The sequence below is a fragment of the Vidua macroura genome, chromosome 1 (assembly GCF_024509145.1).
Source record: "Vidua macroura isolate BioBank_ID:100142 chromosome 1, ASM2450914v1, whole genome shotgun sequence".
Classification (NCBI taxonomy): Eukaryota; Metazoa; Chordata; class Aves; order Passeriformes; family Viduidae; genus Vidua; species Vidua macroura.
In genome coordinates this window covers 139,739,888-139,762,143 of record NC_071571.1, presented here as the reverse complement: position 1 = coordinate 139,762,143, position 22,256 = coordinate 139,739,888, and the positions used below count along the sequence as shown (strand labels likewise).

The following is a 22,256-nucleotide window of genomic DNA, read 5'->3' as shown; positions in this document are numbered from 1 at the left end:
TAAGGGTTTGTATGGAGAAGGCTACATATGTAATATGGATGTATTCAAATTGTATCACAGATTATTAGCAGTCATAGCTTTCAAGACCCTTTTGCCAAGCTAACTATTGATCACCGTTGCAGTAGTGTTAAGTACCTAGAGGATGTGAGTGAGCGTCTTGGCACCTTCCATGTGAATGCTGAAATCAGCTACATAACACAGAGTTATTTAGACTCTCTCCCTGTCCTCTTCCCCAGATGCTGGCAGTTGATGCTAATGGTTGTGACCACAAAGCTTTCTTGGGTGGCAAAAACTGTTAAGCATTTAAAAAGATATAAATGCCTAATTTAAGACTGTAGATCAGTGTGCTACATCATGTATTCATTGGGCTAACAGAAGCTCACTTGTTTGATTTCACATGTGTAAGACATGGCACAGGTACTGGAAGTCTGGTTTCAATGTGGTGACATTCGGCTCTCTGGAACACTGCCATAAATGAATCGTCAGTGCTTTGATTTACTGTTCTTTCTCTTTAGATAAATGCAGAAATGTGCATCTTGGTATATTCATGTCCCTGCAGTGGGATCTTCACAGAATCCTCTCCCCAAAGGCTTATGATACTTCAGCTGTGGGTTCATGTTACATGTATTTTTGTAGTGAGGTACAAACTTTTGAAATTAACAACTATGATGTCAGGATATAGCCCAATTTAAAATTTGGCAGTGTGCAGTTAAAATGTGTATCTTTGATGTTCTTAATAGTTTCAGAATGGCTTTTAAATATTTTTTTAATTTTTTTTTACTTTATTCTTAATGTTTGAGCTGTGCTTTGAAGATTTCTAGATTAGAAGCACTGCAGAATTGCAGCGGTTTTTTTTTCTTTAATTGAGGATTAATGGTCATTAAAATCTGACAAGTGGCTACTCCAAGTGATTAAATGACTTTGGTGTTTTGAACGCTAAATTTGGGGGGCCTCTTGAGTTTTACTTAGGAATTATTTGTATATCCTTTTCTAAAGAGTCATTCCGTACCTGAATATTTCTTACATGCTGATTTGCTAAATCGTGCTGCATATGATTATTGACTTGTGTTCAGGGCATTAGAGTTTAGAAATCTGAGGGCTTTTTTCTTATGTGATGCATTTTCTCCTTAAAAACATAGCCTTTTCTGGCTGGCCAGCTGTGTTACTTTAGTAACAGCAGCAGTTGAAATGGTTTGGTTCAGGTACTGTTAATTTTGTGTAGCTATGGCATAGCAGTGAAGGGTCTACAGGTATTTAAAAACAATCATAGCTTGTACAGAGGAGCAATATCTCCTATTCGGGGAATAACTGGATAGGAATTATAAATGGTGTTTCGAAGGTGAATCAGCATTGACTGAAAGATGCTTATACTGGTGTTCATTTCAATTTATTTAGGATTTTTTTAAAGTGTTATTTGGAAAAATGGATATTTTTCAATGTGCTGTGTTACTTGCATTGTTTATATTAACACTTACTACATTTATTTTCAGACCAAAATAACTACTCTGATTCTGTTCCAACACTTCACAAACATAGCATCTTTTAGGAAATATCTAGATACAAGTTAGTGCTCATTTTTCTTGGGTATATGTGGTTTATTCGTATGAAGTATTGGTTTGTACATTCAGTCAGAAATGTCATGGCGTTGGTGTTTGCATAGTGGTCAACTCTTCCTGCTGTATCTAGACTAGCAAACAAATGGAAATGACATTTTTAGTGTTGTAGCTGATGTTATTACTAGATAAATAGTTCTGCTTTACACCTGCAGGTCTGTTTTTAGTACTGAAACACAAGTTTCAGAGCACATTTCCTGCTTGGTCATATGGTAGTGTTTTGGTGGCAGGTTTTTCAATCTGCGTTGAAAAGTCTGCTGTACAAAAGACTGCTGTCTTATGTGCTAAATAAAACTGTCCAGAACCAAGAACAAAATGAAAACAAAAATCCTCTGTCATTGGATGCATCTTTTTATAAGCTATTTCAGTAGCTAATGTATTTTCCAGTGCAGTCATAAACACAAACTTCTGCAGTGTCCTAATGGTTGTGAAATTTGGAGTATTGAGTTCATGAACTTCTCTGCTCCCTTTCTCAGACTCTGTTGGAAAACAAGGTTGCAGGTAGGCTTAAATCCCTGGGGTCTGTATCTTCCTGGGTAATGTCTGCTCTGGTCTTCAGTCTGGAGATGGAAAAGTGCAGGCTTGTGTAGTAACTTAATTGTGTATTGGGGCATTTGATTAACATTTAAGAGCCTTGAACCCCTAGTTTTCTTTCTCCAAAAAATCATTGATACTCTGTGACAGCCCATGCTTGTTTCATTTGTGACTGCTTTCTGTGAGCAATTGTCATCAGAAATGCTGCAGCAAATTGGCATTGTATCACAAATGCTCCTGGAATTAAATCAAACAAGCAAATAACACTCATATTTACAGGGACAGTCAGTGTGCATAGAGAGCTCAAGAGAAAATGAGAAAAATACTGGAAAAGGTGAAGCTTACAAGACTGTAAAGGTGCTGAGAATAGTTGTATAGTAGACAACTGAGTATACTCTATGCTGTATTCTGGCAGGGTAGTTATGGATGCCATGACTGTGAAAGACACAGCTTATGGCAAATATATGATAAACCTTAGCTTTACACTAAATGCAAGTTGAATATTATTTATGTACTGACTCTGTGGTACATTCATCTGCTATGTCCAGGTAATCTCAAGCTGGTTGTTGCTGTACTGCTTCCATCACTGTTAAATACTGCTTCACTGCCCACTGATCTTAACTTCCTGTTTTCCCATGAAATAAGATGTATATAACCAAAGTATCTCTTTGTGTCTCTGCTCTTTAGACCTGTTTTAGCAAATTGAATAAAAAGGTGTGGCTGCAAAGGATTTGAGTGACAGATGTGGATGAATGTTGTTTTCTATCTATGATTGAGAAGCTTCAATACAAGTATATCTAGATTAAAGAGGAAGCACAAATGAGTGATACTGTAAATTGACAAGGAATCAGTGGATGTTAGTCCTGTTTGATACTGAAATCCACCTTACTTGAAAATGGGTATTTCTTTTCAGTTTTAGCCTCTCTGCCCTGCCTCCAAGTATGAAGCTCATTTTCTTATTTTAGCCCAAGAAGGCAGTGTATTTGCAAATAATTTCTACTCTAGTCTCCTTTTTCTTTCATTTAATCTGTATTGTGGCACTTTAATACATTTAATGGTGTTTTACAAAAACTGACATCTGCTAACCAACAAAGGAGAAAGCTAGGGACAAATATATGTTCCTGATGTGTAAGTATGAGCTTAACTTCCTTTCTTCCCCCCCGTAGAATGTTCATTAGAAGCCAGTACTTGTACAAAGACTGTTCTAAGGGCGATTGAGCTGAAATCTACTAAACTAGTCTGTTTGCCAGCAGATGTTAAAGTAGTATTGCTTTAATGAAAACATAATCATCAGACATTTTCTGTTGAATTTTGAATGGATGGATTAGGGTTTAGTAAAATAAACCTCTCTTACACTGGACAAAACCTAAGTTCTTTCAAGTCAATGTTTGTAGTTAATGTCTTACCTTATTGTAGTTCTTGTCAAGTATAAAATGTTATTCAAGTATGAAGTGTTGTTAGCAAATGACTGACTGTTTTGAGTGGTTTTGTTCATACTGTTCCAATTTACAGTATCATCTCATGAGAATTATTCATTGTAGAGTTCAGATTTAAGGAAGGAAGTGGAAATTACATTGTTTAAAATATTATGAGTAATTTGTGCATATTTTTTTTCTTTAATCATTGATTTTCCTTAAATACCCTATGACACACCATTCACATTATATAACTTGAACTATCATCTGAAGCAAAACTGCAGTGAGATGTACTTTAGAAGATTAACGTAATTGAAATTTGATGGGATCTGCACCTTTAAAAAATTCCTATCGGTTTCTGCATAGTTTTTTAAGATGTTTTGTTAGTTCCTTGTGCACTGTTTCCCTTAAGAGGGGGATTATTGGACCTGCAAGATACTGTTAAAAGCTCACAGTTAAAGCAACAAGCTAAAGTAAAAAGGATCAATATTTCATTTTAGAATGGTGTTTCAGAAAATTGGTTTAGAACTGCATTTTGATGGTTAATTTAATGGTCTTGTTTTTTCCCTGTAATATTAGGATGGCTGTCTGTTCCTCAACCTGTATTAAAATTGCTGGTGCTTAAGCTCACTTGGTTTGCAGCTCTAAACCATGCAACAAATTTGAATTCCGGATACATAGTTTGAGGACAAAAATAATACATTGCATATTATGATTTTATTGTTTTGTGTTCTAGGTTGTGTTAAAGATCATTAAACATTACCAAGAAGAAGGACAGGGGAATGAAGTGGTCCAAGGAGTGCTGCTGGGTCTTGTGGTGGATGATAGACTTGAAATCACAAATTGCTTCCCTTTCCCTCAACATACAGAAGATGATGCAGACTTTGATGAAGGTAATAGTTACAGTTTTGTACAACTTAGACTAAAAAAAAAGATTTGTATGAGCTAAAAAAACCTTTTTCCATAGTGAGCAGAAGCTTGTATGTACACAGGGAGATTTTTTACTGTGGGTTGAGGTGTCAGTGGGTTAATAGGAGTGCTGTCCTGAATATCCAAATAAAGCCTGTCTGTATAAGGGAAGTTATAGGGGATGAATACTGTATTATATGGACATGTAGTTTAGGATGAGACTCCACACAGGAAGTTACATTAGTTTCCTGTCTGTAATTCATAATCACTTCAAAGCTTTTTAGGGAAATGGCTGTGTGTACGTGTGTGCATATATATACATCTGGATAGAGCTTGGCACATAGATTGCCTCTCTGTGGATTTAATTGTATGCATTAAGTACTCATTGAAAACCTGGAGAGCAGAGCTTTGTAAGTTTTGAGAGGCTTTGGCTAATTTGAAGTCTGGTTACTCATTTTGCTTTCTAAGTGAGCTAGAATGTAGCATGGGTAATTTCTGTCTTAGTGTTTTTTTGCTGGTCCTAGTGATATTTTGTTATTGACACTGTAAGTTAGTATGATTGGCTTGGCATAGAATGACATGAAAATTATAAAGCACATTTAAAAGGTTTACAGTTCTAATCTTGATATTATAAGTATGTATGTGTGTATTTAATGATACTAGTAGAAGAACTTTATTAGGGCATGAAGAGTCAGTTTAACTTCAAGAGTAACTAAAGAGGCAATATAGTCAAAGTAGTTGCAGTTGATTCTGTTTTGATAATTCAGTTTGAGCAAGATTACTTAATCTGTAAGTATAAACTGTTTTTTCTTGTTTATAATGAGATTAGGTATTATTAAATTAATATTTTATCTTACAAGAAAAGAATCTTGGACTCTGCTTTTATAGCAGAGATAATTTTAAGAATTCTTTGCAACTTGGTAAGGTTTCATCACTGTTTATTGCTTCCTTTGTCTGATTATACAGTTAGGTCAAAGAAAATAAGAGTGCAAAACAAAAAGGAATCTTAATTGTCCTACAATAACATGGTGCTTGAGTCAGAACTATATTTTACTAAAGCCTAAAAATATTTTAAAGATTCCTTCTCTTCTGGAGTTCTTCAAAGATTTAAGTAATCTAAATTCTTAATTGGACCCCATGCTTCATTTTTTTCTGTAGAAAATGGCTGAATTATTTCCATGTAGCTGATAGGAGAGCAACTATTGAAATGAATTTCTCAGTGTCAGGGATGGATTCAGCTCACTGTAGAATGGCTCCCATGCTGAGCTGTAAGCCTGTGATCTGGTATGCAGGGTTCAACTCTTCATGTTTGGGAAAAACTTCCTTCCAGGAAAGTGATTTTTGGTACAAGTCTTTCCTTTTTTAGCAAGTAGGCAATAATCCTGACATTAAGTAAGGTCCAAAGGCAAAGCTTCCCTCACCTGGACCCCTTACCATGCTGTGGGCACAGAAAGCAGAGCAAACTCTGGCCAGAGTGGGAAGTGAACCTGTGGCAGTGAGACTGATTCTACCTCTGGCAGTGGTGGGGAATCTGCAGCCAAGTCAGGGAGCTTGCCATGCTAAACCCTGTAAGCTAATTCAGGAGAATTTCCCATTGGTTTCCATCTTCCTTAGGCTGTAATACATGGATCACCGAGATGTTGCCTCTGTATTCTTCTCAGTGAAATACAGTTAAATAGAGTGAACCACTTAGGAAATGCAAAATGCTCGTGTTCATTCTGCATTCCCTTTACTAGGGGTCTGTTGAGCATTTTAACCTATGTAGTAGAGCCTAGGGAAGATGAAAACCTAAACAAAATGGCTGTTGAGGTTGCTAGCTTGAGCCTTTAGTATCTTTTTAGGCTCAGAGTTGTCTTCTGTCTTGCCAGTGTGAAAAACAATAATGTTTTATAAATGCCCCCTGTTTGTTTTCCCTGGAGCTATGTTTCCCTATGCAAGCATCCTGCCAGATTTTCAAAAGATTCTTTTTTCTTCTAGATGCAGATAATTCAAGTAGAGAAATCTCTTGTTATATGCCAGAATATTAACATTCAGGATGCTAAAAACCAAAGAAAACAAGGCACCTTGTTCCCCCTATGACTTGCATGTTACTTCAGTACCCTACCTGGCTTTGCACAAATTTGCACAAATTCAGGCCCACAGATACGGAGGGAAAAAATACAAATGCCTTAGCACTTCAGCGCTGCTATCACACAGAATAATATTTAATGTTGTGCTCTTTTTTCAGGATGATGTTGCATCATCTTCTGCCTTTGTGTAGGCCTTAGTGGTCTCGAGGTGATTGTTGTTAAGAGAATTTGAGCTTTTGTACAGGAGGGTGATATTTGAGCAAATACTGTTGGGTAATTGGCAAGACACATTTACGTGAATGTTTTCCTCTTTTAAGCTGTGCAAACCTAATATAAAACACATTTTTGAGGGTGCTAAGAAAATATCCTTAAATTGAACTTGAAATAGGTATGCATGACATTTAAGAATCAATTTGATAAAGATGTATTTAAACTTGCTTACAACAACCATTTTTTTAGATATGCTTAGTTTCGCTTTTGTTATGGTGCCATTTTGTTTCTTGCTACTAATGCCTGAGATAGTATCAAATTTTGACTATTTGCTGTTACAGAATTCCTTCAAAAATTAATTTAAAAAAAACCCCATATCTGAACTTGTTCTTTTAGTGCAAGAACATTTTTTAATGCAGTTTGAATTGGACTATTTCTGAAACTACAGAAAACAGAGAGAGGTTTTTTAGCTTCAGGTAATTCTTATTTCAAATGTGGGCGGGCTGTCCACCACATATGAGTGCACAGGTGTTTTTCATCTTAGAAATTTTCTCCTGCACTGTTGTCTTCCTATGATTCTTTTTACAAAGTGCAATTTTTTTGGTTAGATTTCCTGTCAGGGTAGTCTTAAACACTTAGGCTGGCCTGCTGCAGCATGAGATTTTTAGTGGGGGTGAGAGGGTTCAACCCAGCTCTCTGTTAGAAATCTGTAGGTGAAGTTTAGTTGATGATGTGTGAGCTAATAGAGGAAAATTGCAGAATTGTTGAGTCCTCAACAATGCCTCAAAGATGCTTCAATGTGAATGTTCAGTATTTTAGGGCTGCACTTTGGGCTTTTGGTTAGGCATTTACTTTTCACATAATTGTGTTTCCTTATTGCTGGTGCACTTAAATCCTCATAGACATTGATTTTATTTTTCAAAGCACTGATCTTAAATTTCATAAAGATACTTTCAGTGATTTACACATACAACCCCTGCTCCTGTGCCCCCTGTCTCCCCTTCCCCACATCCTCCACCCCACAGATTCAACTCTTGTTTAAATCAGATTTCTGCTGTAAGGATTTTTGGCTTAGGTACTTCTGTGAAAAGTTGTAGTATTCCAGCTTGTTTTACTGAGGGTAGTTTTCTGAGAAGTGCTTTCACTTTAGGGCACTTCCAGGCCTTTGTCTGAGCATAGTTTTGCCGTCTTTCAGTTAAGGTTTACTAAAGCCCTTATTTTCTCTATGTTCTTCCTGATAAATAAATGTACTTCTCATATCTGTATATTTCTAAGCAACATGGTAAGTCCTTTGCACTTTATTGAGTTTATCTTTGGTCCTTTTCACTGAGTAGCTTTTCTCCCAGTTTAAAGGAAATTTATATTCCCTTCTTGGAAATACAACAGTTAAAAATTAATCATACCTCTTGTCACTCATTATAGATGTTGTGAGACATTATTTTGAAACAGATTTATTACAGTCCGATGTATTTTAGTAACTTAGTTACAAAGCTAAGGTAATAAAGTCCTGTGGTAAATACGCGGTGCGGAACTTTGAGACAGTTATATAATTATACATCAAAATGAGTTCTATATGGTTGTAACTTTCTCTTCTTTTATTAGATTCCCTCTGAAATGCTCCAGAAGGAAAGCTGATGCCTTCTCCCCCATCCCCCAACATGATTTTTACTTTGTTACTTAATAAGATTAATTTTGGTTTTCAGGTTAGAAGTTAGCTAGATGATTAAAGATTCAATTACTGTGGTTTTCTGTGCTTTAGATTGTATTTAGTTGTGTAATCATTCAGTAACAACTAGAAAAAACATAGTGCAAGATTTCCACAAACCCACCATTTTTTTAGCCTCAAATGGGTGCAGTTGCATGTAGACAAAGGTGTCATAACTCATAAATAGTGCTTATTCAGGGTTTTACTTGGCCAGGGGCAGCAGCAGTTTGAGCTGCTGTGCCTTACCTGCAGTGCTGCCTGGGCTCACCTGCGGCATATGGTCCTTGCAGAAGCAGAGGGCTTCAGGTGAATCACAGAATCATCCAGGTTGGAAGAAAACAAGATTATCAAGTCCAATTATTGCCCCTGAATTATATAACCCCTGAATCACATCTCCCAGGACCACATCCAGATACCTTTTAAACACCTCCAGGGCTGGTGAATCTGTCACCTCCCTGGGCAACCTATTCCACTGCCTGACTACCCTAACACTGGAAAAAAAAAAATTCTAATACCTAATCTGCATCTCCCCTGTCTCAGTTGAAGGCCGTTTCCTCTGGTCCTAACTGCAGGCACAGCAGCATAGACTGGCTTCCACCTCAGTACACCCTCCTTTCAGAGAGCAATGTGGTCCCTCCTGAGCCTCTTCTACCCAAGACTGAACAAACACAGCTCCATCAGCTGTTCCCTTAAGACATATTTTCTAGACCTTTCATAAGCCTTGGTGCAGTAGGGTCCAAATGGACTCTGTGAAGGTTGATTTCTTTTGCTAGTATTGCTGTAGAAGTCCTGGTGTCATTAAATCATACCCCCTCAGCAGTGTTGGTTCGTCTGCTTTCTGTAAAGGCTTCTGTCCAGGCTACATTTTTCAGTTTTTCTTGTTTTATTCTCAGTTTAAATCAAAGGTTTTATCATTGTATTTATCATCTTGTATTTCTCTTGTATTGTGTGACAGACCTTGAACATGCAGTGACTGTAACTGTTCTGAATAGGCAGATACAATTTTAGCTGGTTTTGTTTTTGCTGTTTTTGATGTGTTTTTTTTTTTTTTTTATATAGTTTTATTCTCTTTAGATATAGCCGTTGTAGCTCATGTCTATTGTCATTTGCTTTAAGAAAATGGAATGTTTATGAAATGAAGAAATCAGGTTACATGAAATTTGAGTTTTATTTCACTAAGGACAGGAGCAGATAACCCAAAAGCTGAATCACAGCCTTGGTTCTGGTTCCAGTTGTAGTCTGTTTATGTAAATTCCTCATCAGTGTTTTTTTGTAAGGCCTTTGTAATTTAGGAAGAAAGCCATACTGTGTAAATGTTGACTTTTCAATTACTGAGTGCTGGTGAAAGCCTGTCAGGTTTGTCCGTGCGCGTATGAACTTTGTTCTCTATGTAAAAAAGGATATAGAATTTTAAGGTTTTTTTGTTTGGTTGGTTTTGTTTCTTTTTTATCATTTGGGTGTAATGAATGTCTAAAATAGTCCATAGGCTCGATAAGGTTTAATTTATATAAGGAATTCAGATGATTATGACAAAGGGTGGATGGTCAGTTGTTAAGCACTCAAAATAATGTCATTTGATATTTGATTTTTTTTTTGTGGTTTGCCAGAACTGATATTGCAATATACTAATGGACAAAAACGTTATTTATTATGTGCTTGTCATCTAATAAGATGTATCACATATTCAAGGTTCTTTAATATAACTTCTAATCACACCTGAATTATTTCATACTTTACCTGCGCCTAGTGCAAACCCTTGATTTGTTTCCTGAAAGGAAGCAAATATTGACATGGTTTGTGTAATTGTGGTGGTTCAGTGGAGTAGCAGGCATGCAGCCTGTTAAGTGTTTTGCTTAAGTTTTCATACTGTGCAGACTTACCTGTAATACCTGGAGGTTTTTATCTGTAATGGGTAAGAAAGAAGAAATCTCAATAAAAGGCTGCTTTACGGGGTGCGAGCTGAAGTGCGCCTTGGGTGTGTGGATGCGTGTACTTGTCTCTGTCAGAGGCGGCAGTGTATGCCAGAGGATGGTTTTGTAATCACAAATGCTAAGGAACGGTGCTTTCAACTCTCGTACCCGAGGCAAGTGAATTGTCCGGGCGTATCCCCCCCCCCACTCGTGGCCGTGTGTCCCCCCCCCCCCCCCGTGGCCGTGTGTCCCCCCCCCCCACCCGTGGCCGTGTGTCCCCCCCCCCCACCCGTGGCCGTGTGTCCCCCCCCCCCCCCCCGTGGCCGTGTGTCCCCCTCCGTGGCCGTGTGTCCCCCTCCGTGGCCGTGTGTCCCCCTCCGTGGGGTCTCCCGGTGGCTGCGTGTCCCCGTAGCCGCGGAGCCGCCGTCAGAGGGCGCCCGTGGCCATCGCAAGGCCCCAGCCCGCGCCGCCCTCCCGGCCGGGTGCCCCGGGGCGTGCGGCAGCGCAGGGGTACACGGTACCTTCGTCTGATACGGTGCATCTAATCTTTTACACAAATGAATTCAGAAAATATATTACAAAGTGCATTGACTGTCCTGACTCAGTGTTTTTTCTGTTCTTAAATCAGCCTAAATGTGGTGTGTGCGCTAAGGCTCAGTGTAGATGGGAAGAATTTGATTCAGACTTCCATGTGTGTGTATCCTAAAAGCAGGACAGGAGCTTGCTTGTTCTGCGGGTTTGCTTCTTTGCATCCCAGTTCTACCACACGTAACTAAGAAAGAGGAGGCAGCAATTGTGATGTAACTCCTTGGTTTATCTAAGGGGATTTACACTACTGACTGTGCAGACTTAAAAATTGCTTATCAACTATTTCTCTTCCGACAGTATTGCACAAACTGCCTAAAATGCTTTGTTGACTGTATTTCTGGATTTTCAAGTTGATTTTTACTGTAGGGGCAATACTTTAAAGTGGTAGGTTAATCCTTTTGTTCAACATCTAATTTTATATCAAGAAAGAGAAATAATTTTCCTCTTTAAAGTATTATGCATATTAGTTTATTTAAATCAGTTTCCATTGAAATTCTGCTGCAAAATAAGTTAGTGTAATTTGATTTAAAATGCAAAATGTTCTACTAGCTCTTAGATTTTTTTTTAAAGAAAACATATTTAATGGCTTTTTTCCTTGAGCAATTTTAAACAGAAAAACCTAGCCTAAAATCTGTTGTAGGTTGCTTGATTTTTTTTCCCTGTAATTCGTAATTGCAGGAATATTTTTATCATACTTAATAAACTTACATGCTCTACTTTACTGAAAATTGTGTTTAAGGGTATTCACTTACTTAGCCTGAAAATGAAGTTAGAAAAGTCTGTTTTAAGAGCTAGGTAGTTAGATGTACATAACTGATTTTTAGCAGCATTAAAATGAGCTGGGAGATTGTATCCAACTCAGCCATGCATTTAAACATTTTGTTGTATGGAAGATTTCATCTTGAAGCCAGAAGTTTTTACTTCATAGCTTGTGTTCTATCTTACCTGTATTCTTTATTTATAATCATGATATACAGTAATTTAGTTTGTTATATGGATATTTCATATAATTTTGTAAGACTTGCGGAAGGTCATTAATTTTTATATGGTCAGCAATATGAAAGCCCAATTTATTTTGCCTTCAGTTTTGGTAAAATACTACAAATGAGCTATTCTGAATTTAATGTTTTTGGTGTTAATATAATCAGCTCAGCATTGACTAAAGATATAAAAGAGCACAGAAGCATATAACCAATTAAATAATGAAAGTGTGTTGAGTGTATGTATATATACATATGTATGTATATATATATGTATATATATATATGTATATACATACACACACACGCTTAGTATATGTTCTTGTGTCTACCTCTGTGTTTGGAGGAACTAAAGCTTCATTCAGAAGGAAGCCCAAACCTTGTGAATACAGCATTGTTGGTTCTGCTAAAAACTTTCAGCTTCTTCATCCTTGATGATTATTCCTTGGTCTTGGACAATGTGGTACAGGAATGGCTGTTTCAGTAGGATTGCCTGGATCTCACTCTGTGCTTTTTGCATGTCTTGCTTGGGTCTGTAGCATGTCCTTTCTTAAGGGACCAATTGTTTGTGGACCTTGTGGTTCCCCTCAGCCTTGGCCATACATTTGGACTCTACACTCATCTGTTCTTTTCCCAGTGGGACTGGACCAAGAGGAAGAGAGAGTTCTTTCAACACCTTCTTATTACCTCTTTCCATTCCCCCTCCTTTCCTTTTTTGCTAATGCAAGTATTTAGCCATTTCCTTTCCCAAAGAAAGCTGCAATAAACTTGAGGGAGCTGAAGGAAAGCACAGCAAAATGAGCAGATCACCTATTTTTTTTTCTGAGAGCTAAAATTAAGGAAATGCCTATAGTTCTATTGAGAAGCAGTTCAAATCAATACATCTGCGTGAGAGGTAATAGAAACTGATTGAAATAAATAGTAGCAGTAAATTATGAAAAATCATTTTCATTCTTATTTCTTGTTCAATAATGTTTTATGGACTTATCAACTGCATAATGTGGAAAAATTATGTAGCATTATTCTCTAAGAAAATGTTCCATACTCAAGTACAGTACACATGAAACCTAAGTTGCACCTCTTTTGTTCATAGTGTTCACATTTATTTTTTTGATGGAAAGGCAGAGACAAGAAGCTGGCCCAAGGTTCAGGACTGAATTTGCAATTAAATAGTTGAGGAACAGACTCGAAATCCGTTCTGCTGGCAGGAAACCCACTGCAGCAGTGGAGTTAGAGATAGAAGAATTTTTGTCATAAAAAATTGTAGAGCTTTAAAGGTGTTCTAAAAATACTAGTCTTTGGTAGAAAAGAGAGAAAAATCCTTAGCAGAATTTATGTTTGTATCTTTATTTTAGCGTTAGTTGTTTATGATTAATATGTATTGTGAAATCTAGTGCTGCAGTCAAAAATATATGGAGAAACTGAGAAAGCTCAAACTGAGCAAATCTTGCTTATCTCTGTAGTGTGAAGGTAATCCAGTGTATAGGATCTTAATATCAGCATAATTTAAGAAAGTAAAAACTACTTTAAAGCTCTAGTGAAGATGAGCAGGGTGTGCATAGTTGCACATGTAATAGGGTACAGTAACTTAGATTTATATAATTCCTTACTGACTGCATCCCCAAAATGTTTTTATTGCAGATAAGGCTCTCACCCATCTAACTGAAAAAGTTTACTCTGTTTTGGTTTATGGTGTATCAAATGATAAGTTGTAGTAGTAGTATGTAGCTTATAGTATGTATCTTGCCTTTTGTTTCACTGTGCTGAATGCAGAGTTTGATTTCTTTTATTGGATTACATGCTTCAGTACAGCATAAATTCATGCAGTAGAAAAATATACATGAAAATAGGTTGTTTACAGTAAAATACTTACATGTTTTTTTAAGTTTAGTGTGATAAATCCTCTGTACGTATTTATAGCCAACATGCAGACATGTGGAGTTCTAGTCAGTAATAATAATGGAAAGATTTCTTAAAACTTTTTTAGAAAACAAGACAGGCATATTCTTTGTGTGATATATATAGGTCATAAGGGACATCTGCTAAGGATAATTTTCTAACACTTGCTAACAATCCCAATATAATATGGCCTATTCATCAGTCATATTGTTCCTGACTTGGCTAGCGTGGATTTTAGTGATTCCCGATGTGCATTTAGACACTCTTAATTGCTAGTTTCTTGCTGTTCTATCTTATTGTTTTGTAGGACAATGCATAAGCGGGCACAGAATAATCAAAATGGTTTCCCTGGCCATATTAGGCACCTAACAAGAGATGTATTTGCTGTGCAATGTGTGCGTGTTTTGGCAAGTAGAAGTCTCATTGAAACAAAATAAATCTTACCAGGGAAGTAATTCAAGGATTTGAACATGCTGTTCGGTGCCTCTGTGTGTGTGTATATATTTATATGTAAAAACCTGATCCATGTGGTGTGCATTGCAGGTTTTATAGTGTTCTTTTATGCAGCAGAGAGATCGGAGGGGTAAGGGAGGAACTGCAGACTCTGAACATCATTATTTTGAAGTTCTCGATAAACTGTTACATTGTGCCAGTTTTGTGTCTTTGGTTGAGAAACAAAAGCTTCTTTAGAGATATTTGCAGTGGAGCTGAGATCTAATCTTTTAGGTTTTAATGAACTCAGAATTTCACTTAGCTGCAAGGCATTTGACTCCTGAAGAGGTGCATGTAATGTTCTTGCAGCTTGCACGCGTGAGGCAGAGAGTGCTGGGCTTCATTGTTTGAGGGGAGAGATGTTATGGTGGGGGTTAGGTTTTGATATTAGTGAAGCAGGAAAACTGACCAGGTGAAGTTTGGCAAAACTACTGAAAGGGGTATTTGCAATTTGACTTTCACATGTAGATGGAAATAGGGATTTTTTTTTTCTTTTTTTCTTTTTTTTTTCTTTTTGTTGTTTTCCTATTTTTTTTCTTTTCCTTTTTACCAATTTGTATTGCTCCATTGTTCCATACTGTGCTCTTACCTACAGATAGAATAATAACTGTTTAATGCTTTAGGATAACTGTTATAATAATTGTGTTTTTTCTTGATCTGTTTTTTTGCTACTCTGTGGTAGTGAAAGGAAAAAAAAGCTAGAAATTGTAGCTTTTGCAACAATTTGGGGGAAACTTTTCTTTATAACTTACCCCAGGTGTTAAATCTTGTTTAAAATTAAATATTGTCCTTCTGATCAGTTTTGGGAAGAACAAAACAATTTTATTTTCTAGATTTGTTACTTTCATTTTTACTCAGTTGTCTCAGCCAAGCAAAGTAGATGATCTTTAAAATCCCGCATAGCTGCAAAACATGAAAATTGTTTGTTGTTGCTTTGTTGTTTTGGATTTTTTTCCTAATTCTTTTAGTGATTTTTACTTCTGTTCTAACAAAACATGTTTAGGAAGACTGGATTGGACTATTAAAGCAGTGCCAATGATTGAGAATAAATCAGCCTGGGACTGTGAAGTCAGTTGTTGAGTATAGTTAAAAGACCATAGTCTATACAAATGTTGATTTCTTTCAGAGTTTAAATCTGTATCTCTGTGGCTTAAATGAAGTATTTTACTGGACTTAGTAGTTGTTGTCCACATTGAATAGTTGAAAATTTTGTTCATCTGTGCACATTTGATTTAAAGAGTTTGACAAAAAGTGTGTGTAAACTGCTTTGCTTAGAGTATATGCACAGTTTAAGCGGAGAACTGCTGATTTTCTGTAACTGCAGCCTGGGAGAAAGGAACAAGGAGAGACTGAGGAGGGAAATGAAAACGCTGTTGTAAGGATACAGTTTGGACACTGGGTGCCACTCCTGGTACACACTGAACCTCGAAAGACTTTCTCACGCAGTGGAACAGCAGGCACTTGTAAAAATGGAAGTCTTTGTATACTCAGGAAATTCTGATGGTCTTTGCCCCCTGAGCCTAGTGGTTCTTGTAGCTAAGAAACATTGTCCTCAGTCCTACAAGGAGTAACTAAAATACAAGGGCAGGATTTTTTTTAAATTTTTTTTTTCAGTTCTACGGAGAATGGTTTTCTAGACTTGGTATGTTGCTGTCTAGTTACATACCTCCCATCACGTATAAGAGAGACAAGAGTGCAACACCAACTGTTCAGGAACTAGACCAAATATGACAATTCTCCTCAGAAATAGAAAAAATAATTACAAAACCAATAAATGTTAATGAAATGTCTGCCTGTAAGCATATATATATATATATATATGTATGTATGTATTTTTTAATATACAGTTTTATTCTGCCATGTGCTTTGCTTTTAGATCATTTCAGTGTCAAATTCATTTGGTGGTGCATTACTTATGGAAGACTAGAGGAAAGGACAGTTGAGGATGGCTTTGGGATTGGTCAGTTTACTGGACTTGGAGGCAGTGATGGTTTCCAATCGGCACCAAGTGTTGAAGATATGAGGAATGCTGAGGAGATGGAATAAGGAGTGGGAGTAAGAAATGTTTAGATGTAAATTGGAATGAGGTTAGTGCTTCCACCCTGAAAGCTGTGTAGCTCTCAAACTAGGAAGCGTGACCTGATTTATGCTTTACTGTGCTCATGCCCAGAGGCGTCAGCTGGCTCTGGGTGTCCTGAACATTATACAAACACATACTTGCTCAAACATTTTAGAAACAGCACAGGAGTTTAGGTGTCCAGTTCTTAATGGCTTTCAGTGGAATATTGTTGGCATCTCTTCCTGGCTAATTTGGAAAATGAAATTTCAGTTATAACCGAAAGGCAAGTGGGGGTTTGGAAGGTGAAATGCCATAGCATTTCAGAAAGATTAGACCCCTAAACCTTATTTCCATGCAAAAATTTTGTTTCTTTTGTATGAAAAGAAATTGAAATAGTGGGTCAGAAAATAACACGTGCTTCGAGAGGAAGCAAGACACTACTTGAAATGATGAATGACAGGGTGAGGGATGAGAAAGTGCCTTGTAAAATTCTACTTTGATGCAATGGTGTAGAATTAAAAACAAAACATCCCTCTATCCTCAAATGTAGAAATCTGAGCTCTTGGTTTTACTGTTTAAAATGACACTTGAAAAAGATTTCTGCTATTCACAGTGCTCCATTGTATGATACTTGACCAAATCTTCCAAGGCATTTTTCTTATAATGGTGTTTCAAGTGAAAAATTAATTGATGCAATTGGACATATAAAGCACAAAGTTAAATAAAGAATAATTGTCAAATCAGGTTTTTTTTTCTCTTTGTCTGCTTGCTGTCAGATCTTATAGTAATTTTAAAGGTAATTACTTCCATAAGTAGTTAAAATTTTTAACTGTATTTTTACATGAAACTTTCCGATTAAATCTCTTAAAGTTGACATTAAATTTTTAATTTTTTGGACTTTTTTGGATAAACATATTGGCCCACAGAAAACTGTGGCAAACATTAGTCATTTGGTATTCCTCTGTAATTAGCTATGCTTTATGTAGATGGTGAATAATACAAAGACACACTGGTTTCTGTGGTTTTGCCAACAGTGGTAAAATGCCGGATTTTAAAATCAGTATTTTTTAAACTTTTTTTTTTTTTTTTTTAATATTACACCCTCTTATCAAAAGGCACCAGATATATAAACAGAGCCAGAAATGAAAGAACTGGCATAAACCTTTTGTTGACACCTGGAAATCTATTAAATGGGACACTTGAAATAATGAGTATAGCATGCGATAAGCTAGAGCCACCTGGGTTTTACTGGGCTACTTGATGCTTTGATCACAACTTTATTTAAAGAGGTGTCTGTTTACAACATCAATGTTCCTTGTCATCACTGTGATTTAGATTTTAATCTGACACAATACAAAGAGGAATTGCAAAAATCAAGACAGTACTCAAATGAGAAACTGGTATGGGAGAGATGCTAGTTCAATGTGTCAACCTGGGAACAAAAGCACCTGTTTAAACAAGACCTGTAATCTGAAAGAGCAGTAGATGACTTTCAGTAGATGTGGGGCACATCATGCCGTAGAGAGAGTGGTAATAACTCAGGCTTGCTGGCAGCAGGTAGAGGAGTTTACATGCAATGGGGTGCTCTCATCTTGGATGGAGGGATCAGGGTAGATGTCAGTAAGGCCATGTGTGTGTTGGTTTGGTGCAGCTGTGTCCCTTAGGAGCTGGTGTCACAAGGAGGCACGGCTGTAGGCCTGGAGCATAGCTCTGCAATGCACTTCTGGTCCAGCCTTGGGTTCTCAGCACAGCCCTTTGCACAATGCAGACATGCTCTTTAAGATTTCCCTTTGCTTTCTCTTCTTGCATTTAAATGGCACTTGGGTCCAGCCTCTGATCCTGCTCATCCTTGCTAACCAATTAATAAAATCTGATCCATTTTAATAACTTGAATAGGGGAAAGATCTGTTTTTATTCTTTCAATTGATAAAACTTTGATACAGTTCTGCAGCTATGAAATAAAGCCATCACTATATAAAAGTCGTGTAGGTTGTAAGTCTTTGAGGCTTTGCTGATTGGCAGAGGTTGGAGAGCTGCTTGTTCGGCGGCATCTGGGTGTTGGTTTGGTTGTGGATACTTGAGCATATTATTGAGCCTTGAATGACACTGCTTTTTTTGCTGAGTTATCTGCTGCTGAAAATTCCCTCTCCCCCACCTTCCCCCCCTTTTTAGTATCACAGCTATGTAACAGCTAATGTTTTATAGTAATGGTGATGGTAGTTCTTAATTGGGATTGTTTCTGTTGTGTGCTTTTGCTTTCTTCAGTATAGAGAGTATAAAGGGACATTTGATTAAATCTCTCTAAAGAAAAATGGTTTTGCCCAAGATCTTTTCCTGTGTCCTGGATGGTTGCAAGAAGAAGCAGCGGGTTCAACTGTATTAAGGGTGAGTCATGAGGAGAAACAGCATAAGAGTAGTGGTACAGTAGGGCAGGTTGAGTGGAAGTCTGGGGAGGTCGTGAAGGATACGTTAGCCAGATGTTTGCTACAAACAGTGTGTAATGGGAGGAAACGGCTATCAGATGACTTCTAGCTCTGTCCCTATAATTTTGATATCCTATTTATGCTGAATTTGAAAGAGACTTTTAAATTACTGAAACTGATGCATTTCAACTACTGTAATTTGATCAACTAGTTAAGTAATATTTTCCATACACCCTCCTATATGTGGAAGTCTTCATTTGTGCAGGGGCTGATGTGAAGGTGGTTTGATTTAATTTGAAATACGTACAGTTATGAAATGGAAACCCAACGTTTGAATGAAAACATCTCAACTGATGTAGTTCATGTATGTCAAAATAGTATAAAGAAGAAAAAATATTTTACTTTTAATTATTTGTCATTTTACTCAGTTGTATATGTTGCAGGTTTTTCCTTTTTAACATAAAGGAAAGTAGTTGATGTGAACATGGTAAACATAGAGTAATGCCCAAATGTCTTTTAAGATCTGCTGCTTTATAAAATAAGAACAGGTGATTTCAGTAGGAAGTAGGGCAAATTTGGGGGAAATAGGGCAAATCCTCCCCATTTTTAAATGTCTGATTTTGGTAGTTTTTCTTTTTTCTGTTTCCAAATTGCATACAAAAGTTGAAGCTTCCATATATATTTTTTATTGGAAAATCTGTTTTTTTCTTGATATATTTAACAATTGTAATGTTAATATTAAAATTCATTAAGTATGTGCACGTGATTGTTTCGTTAGCCCACATTTTCTGTTTCAGAACAAATAATGTTTAATAATTAAGCTAAATTTTAAAATAACTTTTACCACTGACTTTTTTGCATTCAAGGAAGTAGTACAGTCGTAGTTGAAATAGCAGTAGGTCTGTATTTTCAGGCCATGCACATGCACTCTGTCTGTAACCTTCCTGCTTATTTCACTTTTCCTTGCTTCAGAAGGTCTCATCCTTGTGTCACTATGCTTTTACTCACTTTCAAAGCTTAGAGTGAACCTCTAAACATGGCCACAGGAGATGCTGGGCTGCCTTGGTGGACTGAGGTCCTGTCACTCCTCCTGGTGCCCAGCTGGTGTGTACCCAGTGTTGCTGCACGCTCCAGGCTGGGGTCCTGCTCGCGCGCTTCACTCCAGCTGCAGTTCCAGCCAAGCCCTTGCTTGTACAGGTGTGAACTGGGAAGTGCCATATAAATGGGGACAGATGGTCACTGCCTGAGGTTATCTGGACCTAGCCTGTGTGATTAAGAGACTTTCAGCTCTCCCTCATCAATGGGTTTGTTTCTGTCTGGATCAGGTCTCAAATGTGGCACTCTACTTAATGTTAAAAAGGTATTGGTGAAAAACAGCAAATGTTAGTGGTCAATTTTTGTATGCAAGTGTCAAAGCATAACATTAATGTACATTCCCAATCCCCATTAACTCATTAAGTTACTTCCATCATACTTTTAAGTCTTTCAGCCAAATATGTGTGTTTTAAATATGGAAATACATTGATAAAATAACTTGTTTATTGTAAATTTAGATTAGAATAGTTCTCATTTCTAAGAGCACATTTTTGGATAGGCCATTTTTAGGAAAGGTGTTGCTAAGGTTCTTGGTCTTCAGCTCAAGTAGACTTTTTTGGTTTTATTTCTTAGTAAGGTATTGGAGATCCTTGACTCAGGTAAAGGCCTATCTCTGTGTTTTTGAAGATTACAGCTAACAGTTATAGTTACTGTTACTGCAGCTCTCCATGTCACAGGTTGCCAGGAGTGCCTGATACCTCTCCCTGAGGCTGGAGCCAACAGTTCTTTTGCAGAAGGTGTGCTGTAGTTTAAGAGCTGTGGCACCAGGTGAAGGAGCTACAGGAGCAAGTGTATAGGCTACATAGTATTTCAACAAAGGAGCAAGAGATTGACCGGTTCTTTTCAGAGACACCACAGTCTCAGGACTCTCGGGAGTCTTAAACCTCCATTGCAGAGGAAAAGCAGGTGGATTCAGAACCCTGCAGGGTAATTAGTCGAAGGACTGTTAGTCAAGGGTCTGTTCACGATGAAGGCTGGAAGCAGGTCACTGCACATTGCAGGAGGAGGGTTCCTCCTTGGAATTTGACAAGTAGGACTGGACCTTCTGCAGAGGTGTGAGGCTCTGGAACTAGAAAGCCAGACAACTGATGAGGTGAGTGAAGGTCTTTCCAGGATAGTGGGGCCTCCTAAAGCAGCACCACCTCTACCCTGCATCACCACCTCCTCTGTTAACAGAAGAAGTGGGGAAATTGCAATGGGAGACTCACTTCCAAGGGGAACAAAGGGCCCAATATGCAGAGTGGACCCCACTCACAGGGAAGTCTGCTGTCTCCCAGGGGGTCGGGTAAGGGACATTACTGAAAAACTCTCCAGTCTAGTAAAGCCCTCTGATTGCTATCCACTTCGGTTGTTCAAGCTGGTGGTGACGAAATAACAGAGAAATCTGAGGGCAGTCAAAAGAGATTTCAGGGCCCTGGAGCAATTGGTAGAAGGATCAGGAGCATGGGTAGTGATTTCCTTGAGCCTTCTGGTAACAAGGAGTAATATTGATAGGAATAGGGAGATCCATCACCTGATGGATCTGAGGTTGGTGTCAGTGAAAAAATGTTGGGATTTTTGACTGTAGGATGGTATACTCAACACCCAGTCTATCACCTGACAGTATGCATCTGTCTTAAAGGGGAAGAAGAGCCCTAGCACAGGAGCTAACGAGGCTCATTGTTAGAGCTTTAAACTAGCTTGGAAGGGAGAAAGGAGCAAGCAAGGCTTGCCAGTGATGAGTGATGGGACTGTGTGCCAAAACTTGAGGAAAGGAGTAGGTATTAGATACAATCTACCACACTCAAAATGTTTCTACACTAACATATGCAATGTGAGGAACAAACAAGAGGAGCTTTAGGCTTTGTCCCAGTCCTGGAGATTTGACATTACTGGTATAAGCTAAAGCTGGTAGGATGAGTCCCGTGTCTGGAGTGCCCTGTTAGATGGTTATAGGCTCTTCAGGAGGGACAGGCAGGGCAGAAGAGGCTGGGGATTGTCATTGTACATAACAGAAGCGTTTGAATGTATGGAGCTTACAGCTGGCAATGGCACAATTGAGATTCTCTGTGTGAGAATCAAAGGGCAAACAAATAGTGCAGATGTCTTCTAGACAGAATCCAGAGAGGTCCCAGCTAACTGGAAGCTGGTAAACATTATCCCAATTTTCAAGAAGGGCAAGAAGGAGGAGCCCAGAAACTACAGGCCTGTCAGTCTCACTTCAGTGCCTGACAAAGTTAAGGAAAATATTCTGAGAGATATTGAAAAACACCAGAAAGACAATGCAGTCCTAGGTCACATCCAGCATGGCTTCATGGGAGGAAGGTCCTGGTATCAAACCTGATTTCCTTTCATGTCAGGTAACTCACCTAGTTG

At 37.9% G+C, this 22,256-nt stretch overlaps 1 protein-coding gene across 1 annotated transcript in view; it reads left to right on the top strand.

Annotated features, from left to right (window-relative positions):
• The window catches only part of EIF3H (eukaryotic translation initiation factor 3 subunit H), an 85,949-nt gene that overhangs the window by 13,607 nt on the left and 50,086 nt on the right, over nucleotides 1-22,256 (top strand). The window contains exon 2 of the mRNA XM_053992162.1: nucleotides 4,299-4,455. Coding sequence (XP_053848137.1) covers nucleotides 4,299-4,455 — 157 coding nt within the window. The remainder of the gene's footprint in view (nucleotides 1-4,298; nucleotides 4,456-22,256) is intronic.